The 21,352-nt window shown below is 38.5% G+C and overlaps 1 protein-coding gene across 1 annotated transcript; it reads right to left on the reverse strand.

Moving 5' to 3' along the window:
* Positions 1 to 630: 630 nt before the first annotated feature.
* Positions 631 to 20,955, reverse strand: LOC137612023 (epidermal retinol dehydrogenase 2-like). The gene is made up of 7 exons (XM_068340320.1): positions 20,870 to 20,955; positions 17,205 to 17,532; positions 15,817 to 15,948; positions 15,138 to 15,237; positions 11,518 to 11,662; positions 7,158 to 7,283; positions 631 to 2,866 (listed from the first exon to the last, which is right to left on the reverse strand). The coding sequence occupies exons 2-7, from the start codon at positions 17,523 to 17,525 to the stop codon at positions 2,770 to 2,772; spliced, it is 921 nt and encodes a 306-aa protein (XP_068196421.1). The 5' UTR covers positions 17,526 to 17,532; positions 20,870 to 20,955; the 3' UTR covers positions 631 to 2,769.
* Between the last annotated feature and the right edge of the window lie 397 nt (positions 20,956 to 21,352).

A 21,352-nucleotide genomic window follows, 5' to 3' on the forward strand; every position in this document is an offset into this window, starting at 1 on the left:
CAACGGTCCCCAGGACAACAATGTTCATAAGAAAGTCCAGTTGACTTTATTCATCAGAGGAAACTACCATGACCTGGATTACTGAGACTCTTCACAGACAACATGAACATCTGTTCAGACAAGCTTCTCCTCAAGAACAATCTTTTATTAGCTTGGGTTGTTTGTCATAAATTCTGTGTAAATATACTCTTTGTTAAATAAAAAAAACTTCCAGATAAATATACTGTACCAGTAAGAGTCTGTACAGAGCACATATAGGGGTTACAAATTTGATAGTGTTCACATACTGAGCATGTTCTCAGGTCACGACTCTGAACTCATCACACCAGAAGTTCAATTGCAATTCAGTATCATATGCAGCGTACTTATGTTACCAAGACAATAGTATCAATAATAAAAATTGAATAGCTCAAAATGTAAATAGATATTTTTTAATGTTCGCAAGTGAAGTCTTTATGTATTAAAACCCCCCCCACAAAAAGACCGATTTCTATACATGCAGTACAAAATCCCCCTTAGAATTAGACTGTACAAAAAAATGTAATCCAGTATTCTTCCAGAAAATGCCACAACTTTTTAGGATAAACAACGCAAGGAATCAACACAAGTTTCAAGAAACAAGAAGACAAGTCAAAATGTCATTGTTTATTGAGTAAGATATTATAAAATCATAATATTTGGCCATCAGATGCACCGTAGGAGGTTTCAAACATTCCAAAAGATCAACACTTTCATGAATCAATTATTCCAGATGATTCAATCTCTTCAATGCTCTCTTTCTGCAATGCTACTGGATAAAAGTACCATGGACCCAAATAGTTCAGGACAAACAGAACCATGAGGAGCCAGACCCAAGATCCTCATTCTGTTCCACTCCCCGGAACAGTTGGCATGTGTGGACTGTGGTACATCAGAAAAGCATGATGGTGGATCCTCCCCCATCACCCCCAAGCACAGGATCTCTCACTGCCCACCACGTTTGTGGTTCTAGATGAAAAGGAGTTCCCTAAATTCTGTGCTATTTGTCTCTCCTAATACTGTACCTGATACTTTGCATGTGTTCCAAACTCATGGGGTGGTGGCTCTGACAGGCAGCTAGAGTGGCATCAATGGCACTTTGGTTCGAAGACGACAGGAATTATTACTCTATTTGTGCTTTAGTGACTCGCACCATCTTCACATGGTGGAGTTGCAGCTGGGTATGCACACATATGGTGCTCAGGAAACCCAGAATGAACCTGAGTATCATGAGTATGAAAGAATCAGTCATTCACTGGTCGTACCGATTCATACAGGAACATCTCTTGTCAGTTCATACATACATTTCACTCTGAAAGCTGCATTAAAGATTATATAAAACAACAAACACAAAATTTTAAAATGTAAGAAAATTAAACAATTTACAGACACAACATTTACATTATTTGTGTCCAGTTGGAACATATATGATGCATGCCTTACAAATTACATTACATATGGTGACAATTGGTTTAAATTACACGGACAAAAATGCAGTCGACATATTGATAACATGGACATTAGTAATGTGCTTAACATTTGTGACGATACCACAGTAATTTGAATTGACATTAAAGTGTCTCTATGTTGAAATGTTTTGAACCACATGGAATGATGAGCTCTCCATCTAGTGACAATACACACAAATACCTTGATATAAACCATGGTCACATAGCATGATTATTGTATTTCAGTAAATGTGTCAGTGCTGAAATTATCATAGCCAGATTAGCTAATGTATGAATAAAGAGGACGTTATTAGTGGGTGTAGCTGAGACTTTATCCTGTGGAACTGAACACACCTGAGCTGAAGGGATCTCAGCTTCGGTCATGGATTTCAGCTAATTTCAAGCATGAGTAGAAAAAAGAACACTACTGAAAGTATACTACAGTTTTAGATACTATACTGAAGGTAAAATATAATTTTAGATACATTTATGTTTAACTAGTTGTCTCTTCAGGTTCTACGTGCTGATCTAACTTCATTACTGATATTACAGTGAATTTTTTAAAGTGTTGTCACACATGGTGACAGGTTTCCCTTTCTCTCTCTACGCTAGTCTCTCAATTCTTGAAATGTAGTGGCAAAACGGATGACTGTACTCAACTAGAGCTTTTCGCAATTAACAAAAAAATGATACCCCTTTAGTCACAAATAAATACAGCCACCAGTGGCATTAGAGCTTCTATGCAAGGTGCTGACCTGATTTTCAAAAGGGACACATATACTGTACTGGAGGAGGTGAGATTGAAGCATCAATTCTGACATTAATGGAGGACTTCCTTCCCCTCTGGAAGAAATGAACAACAATGTAAATCATGATCATGATGGGGTATGAAACACCTCTTAGTGTGTTCCTGAGTGAAACTGCCATTTTGAAATGATGGTAGTCACACACTAAAGAACCAAAAAGTATTCGCTCATCGAACGAAATTACCAGAATCCGGTGTTCCAATCACAGGTGTATAAAATTAAGCACGGGATAATGGTTCTTCTTCTTCCAATATGACTGTGCACCGTGCACATTATGAATAAAATCACATTTTCAGTTCATCAACTTAATTAAATAGTACTTATTTTGAGGATAATACAGTATGATACATTGAAATAAAAGACCGTTTACATGTGTGTTTAGGTAGTGACCACTGATGTAAAATAAAAACTTTTTTTTTTTTATCTGAACAATGACTTCAATAAACGCCTCCAGCCATTTCAGTTATCCTTCACTTGTTCACCTCCCTTTCCTTCCTTCATTCCCGTTTTCTTGGGCGTCCTTTGAACTTGTCCATGAGATTGAAGGCTCCCAGATACTGTCCTAACAGAATGCCCTGCTTCATGGGGAGGATGCTGTGGAGACAGAACAAACCATTAGGTGTCCTGGATGTGCTGATATTAAATGTGGAAGACATCGTTTTAATTTAAGATAGTTTATTTAGAGTTAACAGAGATATGAATGGACCTGTTTTAAGTTTTAAGCTAGAATTTAAAATGGAATTAAACATTTAAATATTTCATATTTACCATTTAAGGAAAGTTACACCAATATGGACAAGTGGATACACACGGTTTGTTGCTGGTGAGTGAGGTGCAGATTCTACATATACAGACTGCTGCAGAGCCACCTTTGGTGATTGGTCAAAAAACCGTGAGCTTTATTGTTTTGACAGACCATTTCATTTGGATGACCTGGTCTAGAATGAGTCATTTACTTCAAATGGAACATTTCTAAAAGTAAAACTTCCTGTTTTCTTTTCATTGAAAAATAAAGTGCCAAGAGACATCCTGTTCTCCAAGCTCTGTTGCTCTCTAATCACCAGCTCTCCTCATTCAACATGTTGACTCATTTTCAGGTTTTTCCATTTCTGTTGTCCGACAGTTGAGGGAAGGAACTGTCATAGTGACTGGTGTCCGTTAGAGCCCCTGACAGTAATATTTCGTGCTTCATAAGCTTTATGTATCAGATGATTGTGCTCACTGTCGTAAACCTATTGTCTCCATTAAACCGATTGTGTCTGATGTTCCATCGACTGTGGTTTCAGTGAAGCAGCCTGTAGACGTCAAGACAGCGACCAGCTGATTATATGACGTCTCCATCCGCCCAGCCGAGGACCGGGACAGACTGCGGCTTTAAGCTCTCCTATGATGCATCTGTGTGACTCCAGACGCTCTAATGCATATTTTAAGTGTTTCATAACTGAGCTGGACACAGAGATGCATGAACCTCGAGAAGGGAATCTATAAACATTCGGACGTCACCTTTTCAGAGTTACACCTCAACTATGAGTAAAACCCTTACATTCAACCCTATTAAGGATAGATAAACATATAAATATAGGATATTGAACAACTGATCTAAAAAAAAAACTACCAAGTAACTTTATATTTGTAAATGTTTTCTTTTAACATGCATTCATTGCATGTTTCTTGTTTTGATATAAAACCTCACCTCAAATTATTTTTGGATGGGAAATAGTCAAAGGAATCTTCTTAACTTGCTAAATTCCCATAAAAGAAGTTTTCAAAACAAAATAGAGAATACATATACACAACAAAAAAAGGTCCAGTTAGCGTCCACAGACGCTGATAGCATTGTACGAAAAGAGAGGAAGGGTCAAGTGTTGCTGAGCATGCCCTCACTAAAACCACTAACCAACATCTTGTTCACTCCCGTAGTGAGCTGGTCAATCTGACTTTAATGATGAACCGAAGAGCAGCAAAAAAATGCAGAATTGGAAATTCTGTAAAACACTGAGAGGCAGGCAATTTCATTCTGGATGAAGATCAGTACTCAACAAGCCGTGGGAGTAACAGCGTTATGAGAACTCTGCATTTAGTTACTGAATTAAACTAATGTTCACGCAATGTTTGAAAAAGTCATCACATGTTTGCTTCAATGAATCATCATTGAAGCAAACATGTGGGAGACACGGGGAGAACATGCAAACTCCACACAGAGCGGGACTCGAACCTGGAACCGCCTTGCTGTTCGGCGACAAGAGCTACCCACTGTGCAAACTGTGCCATGAATAAATATATAGTGAAGCAGAGTAGTAATAGATATATAGTAATAGATATATAAAATTGTTAGAATTCCTATTTATTTAGACCAAAGTCATATAAGTCTCTGCATAAATCTGTGTTTGGGGCAAATTTTCTGTTGTGTGTTTGCTCCAAACAATTATTTAATTTATTACTTTTTACTTTTTGTTTATCAAAGATTTGTTTTCAAGAAGAAAATGTCAAAGTGGAAATACTAAAGTACAAATGGGCTTCAGGCTACGGCCACTAGTGGTGTAACCAAACACAGGAAACAGGCTTTGCTTTAGCATTTCATATAATCTCAAACAGATTTCATACAGATTTCAATGCACTCCAGTAGCATTGGTCTCAACTGACACTTCAACAATTAATTTCACAGATTCAAGTTGTCTACATCATCAAACAACTGGGTGAACAACAACCATGATGAATAAACCAGAACAGCTCAGGAAAAATATTCAAAGCAAGAAGATGTTAACTTGTTTTTGTTTACACAATTTGGTTATTCATAGCATAAAGTCAAAATAAATTGTAAATAACATGGCCTTCCTTAATAATAGGATAAAACATCTACAGTTGGAGGATAGTCAGACAGCACACAAGGGATGAGCTGACAGCAAGAAGCACTGAAGCATAATAATAATGATGAACACCATCTGCCATGCTACCTTTGTACAGAACAGATTTATAGCCCGTGACTGTGGTCCCACTATACTTATAAAGTGTATTCAGCAAACACACTGTGGGTAATAATAAAGGGTTAGACAAAGTGATGTTCAGAGATGTGATTATGAAAAAAACACAAATACATTAATAAATATAATGTCTTCCAACATAGGATTAGGTTGGTGATTCATATAACTGAATGTACCACATAGACACATTAGTTCCTGATTTAAAGCCCGTTACCACGTAGCCCTAAGGGACACTATCAAATGTCCTTATATGGAGAAAGTACAACAAAGCATCAGTAGCTCATTTCCTCCTAGTACAGACCTGTAGTTAATTGGAAGGGTTACTGCCACTACCAAATCAATGATGGCATACCAACCTGTGTACACACCTTTTAACACCATAATAGTTTCTGCCCTTCATTCATATCAGAGATGATTTTTTTATTTTTTATTTCACAGATAAAGAATGTGGCTATAGTCAATTCTGTGGTGAATGGGTAGAATTTCTGAAAAAGGCTTTTTCTAAAATACTATCACTCGTGTAACATTTAACATGGACATTAATCTACATTTTTGGGGGATAATTTTACCTCTATTTATTAAGCTATATTAATGCTGTAAATGCAATACTATTTCTCACTTTAATCCAGCCATTTTATGTCAATAAGATGCCTCTGGATTTAGACATGTCACAATGTCAGGTGCTTAGTTGGGTTTAGAGCCCAATCTAAACTTACATATTCAGAAGGAACCTTTGTGGTCTATGGTATTATTTCCATTATTATTATTTTTATTATTTCCACACTCAAATCAATTCAATTAATTCATCTTCTTGATGCCAGTGCACTGCAGAGCCACACAAAAGACAAGCAACCATTCAGTTGACGTAGAAATCCACTTTCTATGTCCACACTCGCAGAAGTAGTGCAACTAATTTTACATGCAAATAATCATGTAAAAGGTTGGGAGTTGATTTGAGGTGTGGTGCCTGCATTAAAAGATTTTTGATTTGATGACAACATATGGCCAAAGGAGCTCTTCATGTAGGTGAAACAAATCATTCTTAAGCTCTGAAAACCCATCCAAGAAATTGCTTCAATATTAGAAATGGCAAAATCTACAGGTTGGTACATTCTGAAAGAAAGAAAGAAATCCCTGGTGAACTCTGCAATGCGAGAAGACCTGGACATACATGCAAAACAACGAGGGTGGATGGTCACATAATCATTTCCATGGTAAAGAGAAACCCCTTCACAGAAGGAGGAAGTGTGTCATTGTCCAACAGCAACCAAAAACCACTGCAGTAAAGACCAGTAATGCTTTAGTTACTCACATTTTTAAGTAATCTTTTTGTTCAACCATTTTAATTAAATCCAAAAGTCTGCACTTTTGCATCTAATTTTTTTTTCAATCAAAATTCACGATGGTACTAGACAGATGGAAAAACTTTGTCTAAATATTTATGGACCTAACTGTACATGCTACCTCTAGGATCTATTATATCAAAGTACAATCAGTAATTCCACTGCTGAGTGGAAGAAATTGGAATGATGCACCAGTAGGCCCAATGGGAAAACAACAAGAAGGAAAGTAGAAAGTAGTGTTACCAATTATACTGCTGATATTAAGCAGTGGTTAGTATTCGTCATCCAACTTCCTACACCTGAATGATGACCAGAAGGAATGCATTGTTTGGAAATACAGAAGTGTCTGGTTTTGGTACGATGCTCTTCAAATCAGCTGTAACATATATTGGGGTATTACTGAGGAGGCTGTAGCTCAGTGGTAACTTGGTCATCTGCTTATCACATGGTCATTAGTTTAATGCCCAGCACTGAAGTGAAGTGGACAACAATCCTCACTTTTCTCGACATATTTTTTGAAACAGACTGTTCCTCATAGTTTACCAAAATGTATTTACTCACTTCTTGAGAGCTGTGATGAGGTACATGCTCTTGGGCAGCAGGAGGTAGACCTGATCAGTGAGCACTGCGTTAATGATCTTCTTGCTCACATAGCTTGGATTCAGGATTGGCATTAGCCTTGGCCACCTGAGGAAGAAAAGGGATAATGTAATACTACTACAGGAAGTTTTACAAACTGTAATTTATTTCTGCCTTCCACACATTAACCATCTGTCTTCCTCTCTACTGGCTGTTGCTTAAAAGGTAGTGTAAAGGGAACAGAAAGCAGAGGTCAATGTTCGAAGCAATAGCCGCCTCGAAGTACGGATATGAGGCTCTTTACTTTTATACCTCAATAAATTACTTAGCAGTGTTCTTGTCCAGGCAGTAAGAGTTTTAAAAAGAAATCATTAAACGCAAGGATGAAGTCAGTCTCCTAGAAAAATGTGGTGGACTGTTATTTTTAGTACATGGGCTGTAATAAAAATTAAATGATTCTGCCATCATCATAACAACCCCCGACTACTCCAACACGGGGCTGGTAAACAAAGTACAGAGAATCCAAGTATGGTTGTACCAGGGGCAGGAGGTGCTCCAGGTGGAGACTTTCAAGGGTCTCAGTAATATGGGAGGTCAATGCCACAGGTCTGTAGCCCTTAACTCAACCTGGCTGTGGTGTCTTTTGTCTAGGGGCTTGGCATGGTGTCATCCAGATCACAGGAACCCTCTGCAGACAGGATCATGATGAAGAAGTGTTGCAGTACTCTACACACTTGAGAGGCACCCCGGGGCTCACCCTGTCTGGCCCTGCAGCCTTCCCACATCAAAGTCGTCTCACCTCAACTCCTTTGATTTTAATTGTCACAGTGGGGGGGTTTGGGGGGTAGCCTTAACATTAGGATACAGGAGAGTACTGGAGGTACACAGAAGAGCACTAATTACATGGAGACCAGGATCAGCTGGGGTTGAGGGCATTGCTGTGTCAAATCTGTAGAGATTAAGTTCATTGGTCCAGTTCACCATGCCTTCAACTCCTCTGTCAACAATTGATCTGTAACCTGTGATAGTCTCATGCTATTCCAAACCGTCCTAGTATTCTTTTGCTGAAGTTTCCTCTCCAGCTTGTTCCTGTGCTCTTCCTTGGTCTGTCTGATCTTTGCCTTGAGGCATGACTGGATAGTTCTGAACTCTTCCTTGTTCCCACCTCCAAAAGCCCTCTTATTTAAAATGGCTTGAATGTCCTTTGTTACCCAGGGGCTGTTGTTCAGTTAACAATGGCCAGTGTGAGATGGAGGAGTGGACTCAACACAGGACTTGATGCAATATGTGATGCATTCTATGAGCCTGCCATTGTCCTCCCCATGTGGCTCACAGAGTGTCTGCCAGTCTGTCACCTCAAAACCTCACAAGAGTTTTTAAATGCCTCAAATACCTCCTCCATCCAGATTGTGGTCTGATCTACCCAGAGGGGGACGGTCTTTTTTGTCCTTTATTCTCTGCCATAATACCTTTCAATACTACAATTATGGACTAAAGTTATGTCAACAAGAATCCGTCTTGACAACACTAATTGAGCAATGATCATATAAAAAGTTACCCCAACCTGCTGCCAAATTTTGGCAAAGTAATTGTATCAGCACGGTGGGTCACCAGGAAGACAAGAGTCCCTACCCAGCCAAAATCAAATTCAATACACCAAGTGTAAATCAAAAGACAAATTCAACCTTCTGATACAACGCCGTTGTATATACTGTAGTTTGAAGAGCGTCTGTGGAAGGAAAAGTTGAAACTGCAGCCCTATTATTGATTGTCGAGATAGGCTTTACCATAATCTCGATATTGAACAACTCTTCACTGTGAGGTAGAGGCACTAGTCAGTGAAAGTGAAGGTTTGTGGATAAAAAAGTGGATCAACATCACCCACTGCAACATATGCAACACCTGGCTATATCAATATTGCACTCAGTGTGTTAAATCCATGTCTCTTCATTTCTTCTAAGAACTACTCAGCAGTGACTCTTGATTGTCCCACAATAGTATGATTCAGGAATCTACAGTTGTGCAAGTTGTGTAATGACATTACACAACTTTTTAATTTTGTTTCAAGAGATGCTTTGTTTGATATTGTATAAAACAATTATTTAATTCTTAATATCTAATTATTCATTTTAAATTGCACCAACCTGTTAGTAACTAATGGCCTGATTTCTCTTACCTAATCTTTTTATGAATTCTTTGAGATGTGATGCATTTTTAATGTTTTACCAATGAGCTGGGAAAATGATTTCTCCACCATGAACACGAGCTGCATCCACAATGAACAAAGTGATGGCAGCAGATCTGATTTCTGATGGTGGTAATGAGAAATACTTCCTGTTAAAAATTACACACCACTAGGATGTGCCTCTACACAAAAGCCTGGGGCACAACAAAATTACTGGGTACTTCAAGTGTCATATGAGGTATTTGGGAGGACAGACTGATGCAAAAACAGAAAGAAATCCATTTTCTGAAGCATTTTTTATGGGGTTTTACTCATTCTGAAGACCTGGAGGTCAGGATGTGAAAAGTGGAAGATGACAGGCCAGGTGTTTTGTCCTGAAGCCTGAGGGGGCTGTTGGATGGAAACCACAAGACAGAAACAGAGAAATGTCTCCAACTTGAAACACTTACCTGAGGCCAATGTAGTGTACCAAAAATAATTTTATGTGTGTGTGTGTGTGTGTGTGTAAGACAAACAAACAAAATCCAAACATCTACCAGTATTACCACAATGTAGGATTTAGCATTAATTCCAAATTTGCATAGTAAATAATAGTAAATATAGCAATTAGTAAATACATACCATGAAAACAACCAAGTACATTAACAAAGTATCACTGTATTTTCCAAACTATAAGCTGCTCCTCAGTATAAAATCACACAAGCTAATAAATGTATAACAAAGAAGTAAATACACACATAAGTTAATTAGATTATAAGTCACATTTTTTGGGGGAATTTGATTTGCATGAACAATAACACTTGTTATTGTTCATGGATTCCTTCACCTGTGAAAAGTTGTTTAACAGAGACGTGGCAACAGCCTAACAGAGAAAGTCTAGCCTACCGGCAGTGAGGAGACCTTCTCTCAGCTGTCATTTTCACCCCCAGTGAAAAACAAACAAACATGAAATTACCGTACATATTTTAATATACAAGTCATGACTGAAGACCAGCCAAATCATGAAAAAAAGTGATTGGTAGTCAAGAAAATATGGTACTTATAAAGATTAATCTAAATATAGATGTCAGTCATTGCTTTATTCATTTTAGCCACAATTTAGAGCCCATTCAGGGTCTTTTCAGCTGAATTTCCTTTTAGTTTATAATGTCTGTTCAAATTTCAAGGATTTCTGTCAGGAGGCTTGCCGTTTTCCCCCCTAGGGCAACAGAGAAGCCAATGCCCTACACTGTTTACGGTACCGGTCAAGAGGCGCAAATCCTGAAATGTGTTGAAATGGTGTGATTTAACAGCTTCAAACTATAAGAAGGGGTGAACAGGTTGATGCAGTGATGCTGCAATAAACTAACCACCTTCAGGTAATCCATCCTGTCTGTCATTATGGCTTCTTGTTTCAAGGAACATCAATTTATACTGAAGTCTAGGGCACATTGTATTCTAATAACTAAAGATGAATGTTAATACCAGGGCTGAGCCTGTAGTGATATCCTAACATTTTAATTATGGATGTTTTGCCTGCATTACCCACATGTTAGATGTTAAAATACGTCTTCATCTCTTAGAGACATACGGTACCTGTCAACCTACACATAATGAAACAAACCTGCATTCACAGGCATCACTGGACAAAGTGAGAGAATCTGTGCTCACGCAAAACTTCTCCCAAATGTTATTTTCTTATTGTAAGAATAGATCACACACACACACACACACACACACACACACACACACACACACACACACACACACACACACACACAAAATGGTTAATGTTTGATGGTAGACCATCAGCGGAAATGACCCATTTTGTTTTAGTCACCAGAACTAATTACATCACAGATAATGTCATAAAATATAATGACGCATCTTTTATCATAAAGTTTATAATCGTCTCTGTTGATTGCTCTGATGGCTTCAAATGATTCCATGCTATTATCACCTGAACCAGTTGTACTAGTCATCTTAATTTATCTTTATTGCGTTTTTTTGCTCTCATTTTCCTGTACACCTGCTTGTTGTCACTGTCACTGTTAAGAACACGTCACTTCAACACAGGGATTCACATGCTGTTAGTTCTTTTTATTCCTCCCTATTGTCTGGTCCCTCTTTGATAATTTTCAAATGTTCAACAAATGAAAATCACACAAAAATTCTTACTTTGTTTGACATCCATCAAACATGCCAGTGTTGATGAAATATGGACACACAATAGTGGTTTTGATGCCATCTTTCCCAGTTGCCAACAACTCCAGGCCCACTGACTCTGCAAAACCAACTGCTGCAAACTTACTGGCACAGTAGTCTGAAAAAAGAGGATCACAGGAAAATTGTTAACTAGAATATGAACTTAACCCAGGGTAATCTCTCTCTCTTGTGGAATGTAGAAATCTGTTTAAAACGATATGATATATATGTAATGGAACAATAAATGGTGTTTATTATTGGAAGTGATATGCAGGATATTTGTAAATATTTCTGCATTTGCATTTCCTGTACAGCAGCTCTGATATCACTAGCTTCATCAGCAGCTACCTCCACATATTTTTAACCACTGCATAGCTTAATAAACGCATTATGTTCTGTCTGCACCTGCTATACGTCATTGTTTCTGTCCATGTAAATCAGGCACATTAATTTCTTTTTTAGCCTTGTAATACAAGTGGGAGCACGCGCATAAACATTTAGAAACTCTTAAAACATTCAGTCAGTGCAACTCTATTCTGCAGTCCATTTCCAAACCTTCAGCTAGAGGTTATCACTTCATGTCAGCCTGGGAGCAGTTATTATCTGCTGATACATACAGTAATTGTCTTGGTCCCTTCTCTGCGGTCAAAGGGTGAGTGAGGACATTTTGCAATCAGATGTGTGATTGAATGAGGAAAACCTTTATTTCCCCCCATCAATAAAAACTCCAGGGTATGAAACAATTTCAGAGTGAAGACAAGTCAAACTGGCAGACAAAATCAAACGTCAGAGTTGAGGCCAAGAAGTTGCAACCCTACATACACCTGTGCTTCAACTGGGACGTTTTCTGCCAGTTACACCACCAAGGTGCTATTTATTACAACACCGTAAATGTATAAAATCTAAATGTAATAAATCTAATATAAAGAAAGGCAAAATATCACATTATCAACCTAATAAAAATCAATACGATTGAACCAGAAACTACAAATAACAGGAAAATTAAACGTGGACTCAAACATTAGATCCGTATCACCCAAAGCTCTGATAGTAAATGAGATAACATCATATCAACAAATGTTTAATTTTGTACAGAATCATGGCACTTTCATTATGTAATTCATTATGTAATCATTATGTCCTTCACCATAAATTTTGCAGAAAGAAACTTAAAAATTGACAGAAAATCCAGAAGGCATCACTTTAGCCTATGATAATACTGCAAGAAACCAAGGAGATGTTTTCTGGTTAAACATTGGATTAAATATTGAGCCTCTTTGCTCTTTACAATGAAAATGAAACAATAGGTCATCTTTTTTGGGAATTACTTGAACTTTTGTCACATCTTTTGGTCTGATCTAAATCCTGTTCTACATAGAAAATTGGATCCTTACTTTAAAATTTCAATCTACAGTATTTTGCACACTATAAGGCGCACCTAAAAGACTTTAATTTTCAAAAAAAACCCAACAGTGCGCCTTATAATCCGGCGGGCCTTCTTCTGTGAAAAAAGTTTTGAAATAGGCCATTCATTGAAGGTGCCCCTTATAGTCCAGTGAGCCTTATAGTGCAGAAAATACTGTATTTTATTTGCATTACTTATTGGAGAAATGCCTGTGGAAAAAAAGTATGTTGTTACCTTTGTTCTTTCCTTGCATACAGTTGTGCTCTTTCCACATACAGTTATGCTCATAGGTTTATATAATTTTTTGCTAGTTTTGTGATATTTTTTAGGTCATTTTTCAGAGAATATGAATCATCTGAATATGAACTTTTCTTTACTCAGTTAGTGGTTGGGTGAAGACATTCGTCGTTAAACAACTGTGTTTACTCTTCTTAAATCATAATGACAAGAGAAACTACCCATATGACCCTGGTCAAAAGCTACCCAGGTGCTCAACACTGTGTCCTTGGACTCTACTCTTCTCCCAGTAGCCATTACATCACGTAACGCACAAAGCATTCCCCTGTGTGAACTGTATGAGAACATGTCAGAGGCTTCGGAACTAAATTCCATATCATACTTCAGCTAAATCAGTTCCTCTGCAGCACTGAGATTTAGGAAACTGTGCTACTTTCAATTTTCTCTCACCGAGAATCACCTGCTGCCTAAACAAAATACATTAACAAATCATGAGTGATGGACATTCTTATACACTTTCTATCTTTTTACAGAAGAAGCTTAACTGTGGACAAACTATTCCGTCCATGTTAATGTTGGATTTGGATTGATGCCATGGAAGCAGCTATTATGTAATTCAATGCAGGTCAGAGCACACAAGAACTAACAAATACAGGTGAAAGGTAACATCTCTACTGCAATCCAATGACTGGTTAAACAGTAATATTCTTTATCAGGTAACTTCTCTGACTGGTCCTCATGCAGTCCAAGTTTAAGAATTGATTGCTTTACCGCAATGTAAGATTAATTAGAGATATTCAAACAGCGATGAATCAATATCATATGTAGTACTGTAATGTATTAAGGCTCTAGGGCTTTCGATAAAACAACAATTTTTGTCACATTGGCTTTAAAGGACTTCAGACTGGAGAGTGGAGCACTTAGGATATCACTACTACTGATCATGCTAAATCACAAAATAGGGCACACCACACCTGATTGCATTATAGACACATCCCAACTGATACATGTCAGCCAAAGGATAGAGTAACAGTCAAGCCATCCCATAAGGAGGAGTGCAGTGAAAATCTTAAAAGTATACACACCGGAATGTTCTTTGTTCTTCACTTGGACCTGCTAGAGAAACGGGTGAAGAACCTTGCCGTTGATTTCCTCACCAACGTTGCCCATTTTGTAATTGATTAATAAAATCTTTTTTTATAATGTTTGTTTGATCAATGACAATCCAACTTAACCAGAATGAAAGACCGACAGAAGGCTGCCTGGAAGTCGATCTGACAGTTTCCACAGTTTTTAACTCCTTTCTCAAATCATCTTCTCTGCCTAAAACCTGGGAAACTGACAGACTGATCGACACAGCATCCACAGTGATGCGGTCGCTCTACCGGCTAGCGGTACCAAAGAAAGAGTTTTGCCACAAGGAAAAGTGCTTCATTTACTGCTCTATATTCAAACCCTAACCTACTGTATGGTCATGTAGGATCAGTTTAATTATTTATTCACAGAGGACTTTAGAGACAGTAAAGCTTCACATGGCTTTACACTACATCTTTTGAAACAGTACTGTCAAGTTTAAAGCAGTTTGTTGAATAACACTTGTTGTTTTATGTGTATGCCATAATTACATTTTACATGCCTTTTTGACAGGATGGATAAATATTCGAGTGCAGGATAGCATTAAATTAACTGATGAGCAGAATCACATTGAAGGCAGGTTGTGAATGTTAGTTTCAGCATTTACCATGAAGGTGTGGCAACTGTTTATTTAATACTTTCAGTTCCAGTTTCAATATTTGAGAAAGAAAATTCATGCAAGGATCGCCTGCATGATTTGTTTACTCAGAGTACATCAGGTTAAATATACATGAGATATGATATAAATTAGCTTTTTTCAGCGTGTGAACAGTGGTTTAACTCACTGGTTCAATGCCTGCTCAGAGAGATAGCTTACCTGCCAATCCGTTGACTCCTATGAGGCCAGCGGAGCTGGCAATACTGACAAGATGGCCATGATTGTTGGCAATCATGGCAGGAAGAAAGGCCTTGTAAGTCTGGGTGGAGAAATACAGAAATGAGTAACCTACTAAGTACAAAGTAGGGGTTTGATGGTAAAGTTCAGGGTGAAAGTCAATTTATCTGTTACTTAAAATAGACTATTTTGACCACATACAATGAAAAGACAAGCTCATCAGTAACCGATATCACAGTCTCTATAGTCTTTATGTCAAGTTGTTATGTAGAGCTCCTTGTATAGAACTTTGGTCATTTGATAAAAACGGTGTCAGACTTCGTTCAAAGGTTTTGGTTCCGTCAGTTTTTCAAGATAAAGAATAAACCTAAAGCTCATTTTGAGCTGGTATTTTCTGAATATTTTGCTCAACAAATCTTTTCCAACAAAAACTGAAAATCAAGGAAAATGTGTTTTTATGCTGGTTGAATCATTTTACTTTGTTGTATTTACCCTCCGCACCTGAAAGGCCGGTCTTTGAAAATATTGTGAAATGTTAAACTGTTCCATGCCGCAAAAAAAAGGTTGGGGAGCACTGCACTAGAGGATGAAGACATCATCAGAGAGCTAGGCCGACATGTAGTGTGTGTGTTCAGCTGAGTGCGTGTCATGTGTGACTGACCCAGAAGTGAGCCATTGTGTTGACTTCTACTGTCTTCTCAATCAGGGAATCCGGAGAATCCATGAACTTCTTTCCTGTCACAATTCCAGCGTTGTTCACCAAAATGCTAACATCACCGACCTCTCGCTTCACCTATATGGAATAAATCAGAATGTTTATTACTTATGATGCAATCCCAAAGGCAAATGTTGTGTCCTGTAGGCCACCAAATGTTCCTGGAATGCAGATTAACAATGTTCCTGTATCTACATTAAAAAACCGTCTTACTACTGTGACATGAATACAGGTTACTGCATTAGAAGTCCTTTAATGATCTGAGTCTTCCCTCCCTAAACCCACCTGCAGTCCTGACTTCAAGAGTGGTAACCCAGTGTGCGTGTAGTCGAATCCAGATTACACACATGGTAAAGAAAATGTGTGTGTAGTCGTATCCCAGGACGATAGTACCACAGAATTTGAAGGTTTTACAACAACAGGTAGGGCTCCAGCCTTGCAGACAACGTGACTTGATGCCGCCCGCTGCAGAGAGTGAAACCAGCTCTCTGGATGCTCCCTACAAGGCTCCACTAACTAATAGACGCAACCTTCACCTCTCCTCCTCCTCACTCTCCATCTCTCTACCTACCAACAGAAAACTAGAACTGGATGAAATAAACATCACATTCAACTTTTTCCCAGTAAATTATGGGAGCTTGATGAGGGAAAGGAAACAGGGAAGTGGTTCCAAAGAGATAAGTGAAAGGATTTTCCATCACTTAACTGACTTATAAACAGTGTTATTAGATATTCAATAATTTCAGTTAAAGTACCGTAAATTGTTGATTGACATTAGTTATCAAAGGCAGGGATGTCTGTATCTCCTCAATACAGTAGCCACAATTAGCTGTTAAAAATAGTGGCTGTGGGTTTGCGCTGTGCAGGGTATTCCACAAATGCTTCACATGGATGATGCACATTTACAAAACCAAAAAAAGGCGAGTAGAGTAGAGCTAGTACCAAGAAGTGAAAACACCGCTCATGAGGGCTGGCCTTCCAGGTCGTGCTGCACATATAACACCCACTCTTTTTGCTTTCACAACAAATGAGGTCAACCCTGCAGCAAGTGTTACATGGCAACAGTGTGGTGTTATGTAGTTACTGTTCAAGCCCCAGCCCTTCCCCATCAACTGAAAGCTCACAGAAAAATGCGTATCATGGAACAATCACACGATTGATCCGGCTTTCAGGGAAATTTATCTGGTCAGCTGGTCTCTGTGATGCATAAAATCTGGAATTTTAGGAAAAAAACTTGAAAATGTTTTGCCTTTCATCTAAGAGTCCAGTTGACTTTATTCAACACAGAGACCTACCATGACCCACATAACTGAGAATGTACACAGATATCTTACCTGGTCAGCTACTCTGTAAACCTCATTCCTGTCACTGCAGTCACACAGGTAATAGTGGACTCTGCTGGCTCCATACTGTTTTGCCAATTTTGCTGTTTCTTTCATCCCATCCTGGTTAATATCCCACAGCACCAGCACAGTGTCAAGAGCAGCAAACTCCTGAGCCATGAGGCGGCCGATCCCACTTCCTGCTCCTGTTATCAGCACCACCTCACCAGCTATGTTCTTCTTCTTCTTGGGCACAAAGAGGTGGATGAAAGATTCCACATTGTACCAGATGGACAGGAGGAGTACTTGGATGGTTTCCAGGAAGAAGTTCATGGTGGATCTAAAGTAATGGGAAACCAGGTTGAACTTAAGGAATAAATTGTGCATTCAGGTATACTTCTATTATTAATTACGAATTTTAAATTAACAAAATAGACAAGCACCAAATACTCAACAAAATAGACATGCTTTTGAAAAAAGCAAACAACTTGTTTGTTTAATACACATTTCCTCTTATGCATATTTTTGTTAGCACACATATCTTGCTAAAAATCAGCACACAAAACACAAACATAACAAGATTACAACTTTGCAACTGGTAACAGATGCTGATTCAGACAACACACAACTGTAGTCTACACAACGCATAGCTCATATTTCAATCTCACCAGAGGCGACCTTCATCTTAGGGAAGTTTAAGAGTTTGGTCACACTGTCTCACTGTCTCTCTAACTAGCTGATATTCATTTACATAGTTTACATTTTTCATTGTTAAACACGTCTGATAAAATTATTCAAGAGTGGAAAGATGTAAAACCGACACTTTAGGGTCAGTATTAAGTAAAGATTGGGAATCATGGATTCAGCAATTCAAAAACAGTGAGAGCATACAGAGTAAAACAAGGCAGTCAGAGAGCTAAAGAAGAGGCAGAGAGGATGTGGAAGAGCAAAAGTTGTGTGAGATTTGGAAAAGGAAAGGTACAGATGAGTAACACAGGAGTAAAAATCAAGAGCAGAAACACAAATAGTTTTGAAATTAAATTGGAAGAAGTGTCCGCCCCTCCATATGTGCCTCAATCAGAGAAAATTTCAGATGCTAGATAAAATGATCAGATATGGACAGACCCAAGTTAATCCTAATAACCCCTTAGGGTTCCTCTCTATGTGAGCCTGATTGAGGCACATATAGAGGGGCAGACACTTATTCCATGTATGACATGGATGACAGTGAACCAGGTCAATGTTACACCTTTGGTCCCCATCTTCACTGTAAAGTTCATGATCATTGCCCGGCTAAATGTGTTAGCATGTATCCGCTGGTGTCCTCATACAGTGGCGGAAACAAATATCATCCTTTGAGCCGAGCAGCTACAGAAACAAATCAACAGCAAACTTTCTTCATTGGACTCAAGTGTGGATCAATAATTTCATTTACACACACTACTGGTGAGACCCTCAGTGCAGGAGATTGGAGATGCATTTTTTCAGCCTGTAGTTCAGAAACTGAATAGTATATTATAAAACACTTAGCATTGACAGTCTATCCCAGACCCAGAACTATTGATTAACCCCTTTGATGATTTGTGGCTGCCATTACGTCACAAGTATCCTGTGAAAACTGACTCTATAGCTCTTAACAACACGCTACTGAGAGGAGGAGAGATGGGGTCAGAGTATTTGAAGAGATGTGAAGAACTGTAGACAGACCACTTAGGCTCAGACGTGCAAGAAGACACCATTTAAAGGGGCAGGGAAAAATTCACTTCCATCTGATGTTCTGTAGCTCTATTCTAAACACTGGCAAAACTGAGCGAATCATGTTACACACCACATAGACAAACACAACAAGCAGCAGGAGACATGAAGGATAAAATGACTCAATTACAGGATAAGCTGTTAATGGCTCGAGTTTGTTCAGCCAGAGAAAAAGCAGGCTCAGATTCAAGCCTCTGCACAATCACTACGATGTCATCATGTAGCAACAACCTGCTGATCAGGGTGCACCTGCAGCCCAGTACCTTTACGAGTCCCTACAGACCCCATTGAGAGGAAGAGGTAGAGGAGTCACAGGAAGTTGTAGAGTTTCTGGTCACTAGCTTGACGAGTGATTAGAAGAATAACATATCACTAGATCATAATGCCTCAAGTAAAATATTAAAATGTCAGTGATAAGTGTTAGGATGATAACATACTGTACATTTATTGGTTATATGCGCTACTGGTAGGAGTAATACGATTTGAGATGGAGTTTAATATCAGTCTTATCAGAAGTCATTGTAGAAACAGGCTAATTTAATTTAGTCCCTCGAGCACTTTATCTGCCTGTAACCAGTCTTACAGTATTGTTAGCACACATAAAATAACATCAAAACTTGCAGGATAATCAGGAACAGCATATGACAAAAACTGCAAAAAAACTATCTAAAAATATCATCATGAATAATAGGAAATTAACCCAAACATTCAAACCCACCCTACTTTGGAGACATGTAACATTTCACCACCTCAACACAGAAACATGTTTTAAAGTTTAAATGAGTCCCAACAACAATTTTTAACATAAACACAGTTTCAGGTAAATTTCGTACAGTTTCAGATTTGATGATGTATTGGTATGCATTGCACAAAATGCTGAGTGTTATGGGGGACTACAGTTCTGAAGATTTCTCACTCATGAGCTCACTCCCATACTCTTTACTCCATAATATGTAAATAAGTTGAAATTTTGTAAGCACTGGTTCTAGTGATGCCAATTTGGAAGCACAGAGATACACTTATGGCTCAGGCATGATCGAAAGCAACTGATATCCCAACCCACTGCCTCATATAATCTTATTATAACTAAAAAAAACTATAACCAGTTATAATAACCTTATTATAACTTATTATAACAAAAAAATTATCGAGGAAAGCAGGTAGTACTGCTCACTCGCATGTGTGTGTGTGTGTGTGTGTGTGTGTGTGTGTGTGTGTGTGTGTGTGTGTGTGTAGCCTCGGGTCTACAAAAATTCAACAAAATAAACTCCACAGGATAAGACATAAGACAAAAATACTATAAACATTTGCATGGTATCAATAAACATGAGATTGCTCAATTTTTAAAAGACATTCAGCATCGGTATTAAGTGTATATCGATTCTCACAACTTCAGTGGTGACACATTTTATCTGTCTCAAATAACAAACACACATCCTGATCCTGCACACGAACACACTGATAATCCATCACTATTTATCACGTTTATTCCAAAAGCCAATAAGACGCGCTGCTGTTTGAAAAAGGCCCCGTTTGGTTCCGTCCTCCCAACAAAAGTTCAGGTGGACATCAGAACCGGAAACGAGTTGATTCACTGACGTTAACCTCGTGTGGGGGAAATGAAGTTTAAAACTCATATGTCCAGCACAGCAGCGAGCAGGGAACTCAATAACGATTGAGGTTCCATAAGGGCAATAAAACCAAAGGAGCTGCCAACTTTCTAACGTCACGTTCGAATCTCATTCGACCCCAGGAACGAGTTTCTGCACAAAACATCAGCAAACTAGACTTTGTTCAGTCAACAGGCGAACGTTATGAGTGTGTGTGTTTACAGTAAACGTACCCGTACCGTGTGTGTGTGTGTGTGTGTGTGTGTGTGTTTGTGTGTGTGTAGGTGTGTGTGTGTGCTCAGCCAGCCTTACCTTACGGGACCGCACCGCCGTTCGTCTCTTTAATGTTTCTGTAGCCTGAGGAGAAAGAAAACAGGATGTGCACATCCACACATGGGTTGCAAGCTTTAACCGCCCCGATGGGTCATATGACAAAAAAACAGCCAATCGTTGTCCCGCGCCCCTCCCGAGGCGCGAGGAACTGTGGGACTTGAAGTCATAATGCTTTAAATGAGAATTTCAGACAAATAGAATTATAGTATTCAAATGGGTCTGTTTTAATGAAATATGTGTTTAAAATATACAGAAGAAAGGATGAATTAATTTTATTCACAACAAATTGTAAAAAAATGTCACCCAAACTTGTTCGAGATCTATAATAAAGTGACAATTTTATCGTAGTCCCGTTTAACACTAATAACACACTTTAATGGCTTCAATTCAAACCAATATTTCAACATTTTTAATTTGGACACAACTATGGAGCATATTGATTTTTGTAGTTTGTGAGTAACC

Source organism: Antennarius striatus, chromosome 18 (genome assembly GCF_040054535.1).
Source record: "Antennarius striatus isolate MH-2024 chromosome 18, ASM4005453v1, whole genome shotgun sequence".
NCBI classification, from domain to species: domain Eukaryota; kingdom Metazoa; phylum Chordata; class Actinopteri; order Lophiiformes; family Antennariidae; genus Antennarius; species Antennarius striatus.

Excerpts from the sequence above, each read along its gene's own strand:
- LOC137612023 (XM_068340320.1), bottom strand. The coding sequence starts at position 17,525 with ATGAACTTCTTCCTGGAAACCATCCAAGTACTCCTCCTGTCCATCTGG. Across the intron at positions 15,949-17,204 it reads TTTACAGAGTAGCTGACCAG|GTGAAGCGAGAGGTCGGTGA; the intron begins GTAAGATATCTG and ends TATTCCATATAG. Across the intron at positions 2,867-7,157 it reads CTCATCACAGCTCTCAAGAA|CATCCTCCCCATGAAGCAGG; the intron begins GTGAGTAAATAC and ends CTGTCTCCACAG.